This window comes from Aspergillus welwitschiae, assembly GCF_003344945.1.
Source record: "Aspergillus welwitschiae strain CBS 139.54b unplaced genomic scaffold BDQ94scaffold_70, whole genome shotgun sequence".
Taxonomy (NCBI): Eukaryota; Fungi; Ascomycota; class Eurotiomycetes; order Eurotiales; family Aspergillaceae; genus Aspergillus; species Aspergillus welwitschiae.
This window is the reverse complement of record NW_020798764.1, coordinates 57,745-63,744: the sequence shown is the minus strand read 5'-3', so window position 1 is coordinate 63,744 and position 6,000 is coordinate 57,745. Positions and strand designations below refer to the sequence as shown.

The window sequence follows — 6,000 nt, the reverse complement described above, 5'->3', positions numbered from 1 at the left end:
ATAGCGCGATAGGTACGGCATATCTGTATGTACTCCACTCCGCCAAGTGGCTTAATCTCTTAACAGGCGGCAATAGCTAAGACACGCATGTCAAAGAGAAACTCAAGAGTCTCCATGATACAGTATCAACTGTTCACTTGGCCATGTCTAGATTAGTCCCTTTGGTGTAATACTATAGATTTAAACAACTTCAGTATCCTCTAGGTTGGCACATATGATTGCTCCACTCTGTGCCTTTGAGGCTAGCGCGTAAAGTTCCCCAGGTCGTTGTGACCGTATCGAATTGCACACCTAATAATGCATCGTACTAACATACATGAACGTACAAAGAACATTTCAATGACATTGAGTAACCATTGGCGAGTTTTTGAGGATATTCTGCATGAATACAAAAAGGTCACTGATATCCCGTACTCCGGAGGAATGGCGGGCAAGTCCAGATGAGAGCATAAACAACTACAACCTCGACATAAATCTTTTTTTCCGGATAATTTACGCGCCAGGTACCATGAGCAACCGAGTCACCCAAATTGACCCTCTCCAGATTCAGGCTCGGCATACAGGGGATGCAGACCACACGCCAATACACATGGATAAGATATCCCAAGGCGCCCATAGCCATTGCCTCTCTGAGAAGCCGAAGGCTGATAATGCCATTCAAGAAACGCGGAGTCAGGCCGATCAGTTGCCCCCTGTCATGCGGGGACCGCCTTCGGACAAATTTATAAAGCGTTTCAGCTGCCGCCTCGCAGGATCCGTTACTGTTGTTGAGCGTATCGAAGACCGAACCAAGATTGTTCATATCCGTGAATTCTCGAAATTCTCGAAGGATAAAGCTGATTGTTGGTTGCAAGTGCTTCGGTCGACTCATCACCCCAATATTACTTCCGCAATAGAAATATACAAGGACCATGGAATGACATACTTTGTTGTCGATGACCTACCTTTGACCCTGGAAAATCTGGCAGCCTGTGAAGTGCTTCCGTCTGAGCTCGAGTTAGCCTCCATACTTAAACAGGTATAATTACCTCAATTTTTGGGTGGAAATTCATCACACTGACTACAACAGGTACTTGAAGGGATATGTCACTTATTGGAGTCTGGCTTTGAACATGGAGAGTTGAAGTGCTCAAACATTCTTGTAGGGCAGGACGGTGTTATCAAAATAGGTATGCAAATAGTTCTGTTGACGTCTTGATATTATCCTGTTCACTAAAACAAGCAGCGGCTTTGGAACACTGCAGTAGACGCCAATCACGTATATCCGATGTCAAGAGTATCAGATCCATGGCGAACATAGCAATGTTTCTTATGCAGGGGTACGTCAAAGCCGACGGTGCCATTGGCGTTGACAATACACATTGGCAGTCGAATGCCCTAGAGTTCGTGTCCGCAACAACGTCGGTAAAAAGCGTTCAAGAATTGAGAGAGGTTAGCTAGGCTACGTTACAAACAAAAGAACTCCACTAACGTAATTAAACTTTAGTGTGATCTCCTGACTAAGCACCAATGCTCTGCAGGCTCATTGGTTGCGCTTGCGCGGCTCGCTTTTTATACCACGCGAACTTATATTTCGGAATTGTGGCAACTATAACATATAAGATCAACACCATAGCATGCGATGACTATTGGCTCAAACACTTGGGAAGGGCAAAGATATTTCACTATTTGTATCCAGTGGGTGTTGAGCCCATTGCTTTCCGGTAAATGAGAGGGTACTACCGCATAATAGAAAATCGTCCTCAAAACCTTCTTTATTTACTACCAGTGTTGCTACGATGAAGTATTTGAATACATGATATTTCCGGCATTGTAGTACAGTCCCTATCAAGACACAGTGAACCACCGTCGCCTACCTTCGGCTTCTGCGACGCTCCGAGTTCCCAGGTACCGTCTTCCAAACATATCAAAATTTCAGTCAGCATTCCAACATTTCATACGATACTATTGAGAGTGTATACTATTGAGAGTGTATACAGTGATCTGCGAAATGAGCCTGCCCCCCCAGACACTGTTTTGTTGTTTAAGATAGTTATCCTTGGTTGCCGGCTTACTAAACAATGTTCCTTGCAATGATTGGCTTAACTAAGTATATCTTCAATATAATTGGCTTAGCGTTCGCGCCAAGAATCCTTTAAATCAAATGAGAAGTATCTTGCTGGGCAAGCTGATTTCGCAGCTCACTGTACTATTGAGAGTGTATCAGTAGACAGGCGATGCTTCGACAACCGTAGCACTGTCGGCCCAAAGGCTTCAGCATGAGGGCTTTTATCTCGCTCTGATATTGCAGATACCGCTCGATACATTTTGCAACCAATTCATGAAAATGTTGTTGCTCTCCGGCATATGGAGCAGATCAACACAGTCAGTCCGTCCTCGTGCTTCGATCCCGATTGTCTATAGTTACTTACTGCAAGGCAACTAGTACCTAGCATGGCTTGTTCCATTACCTTTTAGTTTCCCTAACGAGGCTAGTGATGCAGCAAAACCTGCCTTAATGGATTGATAGAAAGGTTGTTAGGGCATCATAATCATCATTGCAACAGCTCCAGAAGCAGTTCGATACATAGACCCAGTACACTTGACGAGAACACACCAGGATCTAGGAAGGTTGAAACAAATGTAAGAAGCAAGGTCGTTTGATATTGGTGACTGCTTGCCATCACAACAGGGGCCTTGCCAAGTGAGCGCGGTACATTCCAGCTTATCATAACTCACCAGAAGTCGTAATGGCCGCTTAAGAGCATCGTTAATAACTCATATGATTCGCCCCCGGCGCGAATACAGAACCAGGAAAGACTGCTCTTCTATTCCTTCTCGTTCCGTCTCCGAAACTGTACTGCCCATCATCTTGAGAGCCCAATGTCTCGAATGCGTGGAACCCTTTCCAGGATACGTACACCCGTGTTTTCAGTACGTAGATTTCTTTTGCATCCGGGAAGCTTTCTCATTCGACCCTACCAAAGTCAATTCGTCCCACTCCGAATGGCGCGTGTCATTAGTGGAATCAGACTTGATGCGGGTTTTCGAACTATTTCCCGGTTTCACAACATCCTCATTTCGAAAGCCTTCACTCACCGGGGCATCCTCAATGTCTGCTCCATTTATACTCTTTAAATACCATTGATCCAATCCAGATTCCATGATGGGCTGATACTCTTGCTCTGAGATCCTCACCCCCTTATGAAAGTTCTCACGTATCGTGTCCCTCACATGATCCCGAAGACTGTCTGTCGCAGAGACTAATCAGAGATATTAGTGTGTAATCCACTAAGATTGTTATGCACCTTACTCATCACTAAGGTATCACCCCGCTGGTCGCAGGTGTTAGGCAGTCTCTTAATTAGATCGCCGGATGTTTCCAGCGAGATAATGGCTCGATAATTGGGAACTTCCCGGTAAATGCGTACTCTCTTGTGACGGCCAACTGCGAATATATTCTGCTCAAGGCCGTACCGGACATAGATAGAGATATGCAGTATCTAAAAGATTGCCCACGTCAGTTATACATATACATATTTCAGTGATAACTTCGCTCACATATCCGTCGTCCATGATATCGTCTTTCAACAAGTTATTGAGCATAGCCAGAGCTGGAGTCATCTTGTCGATCGATTCTACCTGCCACACCAGATGTAGCCGCCGGGCTTGTGACGTGCAGGTATTATATCCGTATATTGTTTTCTTCAGATAAGGGATCACTGCCGCAATTCCAGAGCCACTGGCAAGCACTAGGATGGTTTCATATCGGCCGACATCTTCACTCAATCCATGAGGACCAGTGAACAAGGCCAGGAATGATAAGGAACTACCAGCAGCATCTGGAGCATAGCGGCAAAGATCGGCCGTCAAGCCACTACATGGCTGCACTAAAAGCTCAATGCTGTTCTGTGCATCCTTCGACCAGGAGACAACTGTGAAAGGATGAGATTGCGTCCATGACCATAGACTAACTGATGGCATCCAGATATTGATATACTGTCCTGGCTCGACCCTGATGGGGCGTGGTAGAGAAATGCGGATATGAATGGCATTTACCAGGAGTCCGCTGTTCTCAGCTTTATTCGTGCTAAATGTTACTATGGCTCTAGGAGAACCACGCCTCGCGAATAGACCGTTTCGATATAGAAGGGTCGTTAATTGCAGCAAAAGGTTCAGCCCAAGTAGCCCCAATGCAATCAATAGATATAACCTCGACCGACTGGATTTCAGATGTTGCCAGGTACTGTAGACGCAAAATCCGGCCAGAAATTGGTGTCCGCGGAGAAAGATCTCATAAGACCATTGACGAAACCATCGATTGGAGGTAATGATCATTATTAACAATGATATTGCAGCCTGTTAAGTTAGTGCGAGCGACCAACTACTAGGAGCGGAGCATACAAGGATCGCAAATAGATTGGGTAGCTCACGGAGCGAAAAAGTAAACCCTCGGGCTTGGACAGTCATAGATATGTGAAACGACATCAGGGCAAGAGCTGTCCAGCCAGTTATGCGATGAATCTTCTGGCACGTGCTCAATGCTATTCCTAAAATGTCAGCTGAGTAGCTCAAGTGAATTGCAGACATAGGGAAAATCAGGTTGATCAAAGATAGTTTCCCAGCCCTGGAACCAGACTCGTTCCATGAACCTATGCCAAAGAAAATTGAGAATATATTAAGAAAAGCGCATAGCAAGCTAAGTAAAACACCAGCTCTGGTCCATGGGCCGCAGAAGCGATGCCTATGAATAACACAAGGCAACACCAGGTGTCGATGATAAATGACAGACAGTAAACTCTTCCATTGGGCGAGGAAAGACAGGCAGTGCTTCAAGGAAAGGCAAACGAAGATACTGCTGGCGATGATAGCATAGATATAGACTATATCCATTGCCACCCTAGAAGAAATGCACAATGGTCAACAGGTATACTGATATTAGTGCAGCAGAGCGAGCCGAAAGGAGTAGTAGAGCTGTGACTTTGATAGAAATGATAGAGATATTATTCTTGCTTCCTCGATGAAATACAGATTGCCCAATTCACAGTCACAGGATACCGTGTCATGGACCCATCCAGAATACACTAAGTCAGAGGTGGACAACTCACTTAATTCACCTTTATTGCTACATAAAAGCCCGCATGACTGCAGTGGAGAGTAGTTTGTGACTCATACAGTATGGCCTGTTGCCTTATTTGTTCTGCAACCTTCTTTCTCTAATCGACCAACGTTTTGTAGCATTAAAAATTTACCACAAGGCCGCAGAGTAATGTAACCCTTTAATCATGTCTAAAAATGTTGCGCCCCTTACCAAAGGCGCTAGTTTCCGTTCCGCATTTTCCGCAATTTGGTTTTAAGCACCGCCCCCGGGATTGGTCCGTACGAACCTAAAGCTCATCCATAGGCAAAAATATCAATAAAAATTTCTTTTACGATCTATAGTGGTAATGTGAGGGCGAGAAAAAATAATGATGGAAGCCCCGGAGATAGATGTAGGCCAAATAAACGCTAACAAATTGCTAGCCTCAGAAATGTATCATAAGTGTAGCTTTGTCGAAATATTATACAATCCGAGCATCCATACTCTACCTGTGAGCGCTTTGCTAATAGTTTAGCTTATCAGGGCATCAATTCTATGAGCCCAGAGCGCTTGTGCCAGCCTTTTGATGGACAAAGGAATTGCATCCTTGTGTTATGGCTGTTCACTCACCATTTCATGATGGCAGGACCTTAAGAGAAGCCATGACCGATTACACCCTAAAATGTTAGCGGTTACGTAGTCCCCATTTTTCTTTCTGAGATTTGTTCGGTTCTCGTGTTCAAGAGTGTTCTTCTGTTGCTTTCCTCGCCTTTCTTTCCGTGTGGGGCAGGGGCGGAGTTTGAGTCGCACTATAGCATCCCATGGGTGATGTTTACAATCAGCACCTTGGGATGTGTGGGGAATTCACAAATCTTCGGTTTACAAAGCGTCTGCCAAGCAGCAGAACAATATAAAAGACCATTGGCTGCTGCTCTACTTGA

General features: G+C 45.0%; 2 protein-coding genes across 2 annotated transcripts; one reads left to right on the top strand and one right to left on the bottom strand.

Annotated features, from left to right (window-relative positions):
• Positions 1–508: 508 nt before the first annotated feature.
• On the top strand, positions 509–1,594 carry BDQ94DRAFT_163951 (kinase-like domain-containing protein; the record flags this gene model as incomplete). The annotated part of the gene is made up of 4 exons (XM_026769854.1): positions 509–1,018; positions 1,070–1,169; positions 1,226–1,431; positions 1,487–1,594. 4 exons carry the CDS (start codon positions 509–511, stop codon positions 1,592–1,594), a joined length of 924 nt encoding a protein of 307 aa, XP_026620111.1.
• Positions 1,595–2,910: 1,316 nt separating this feature from the next.
• BDQ94DRAFT_163950 (ferric reductase family protein) lies at positions 2,911–4,872 on the bottom strand (the record flags this gene model as incomplete). The annotated part of the gene is made up of 5 exons (XM_026769853.1): positions 2,911–3,031; positions 3,122–3,242; positions 3,293–3,482; positions 3,541–4,338; positions 4,384–4,872. The coding sequence occupies 5 exons, from the start codon at positions 4,870–4,872 to the stop codon at positions 2,911–2,913; spliced, it is 1,719 nt and encodes a 572-aa protein (XP_026620110.1).
• Between the last annotated feature and the right edge of the window lie 1,128 nt (positions 4,873–6,000).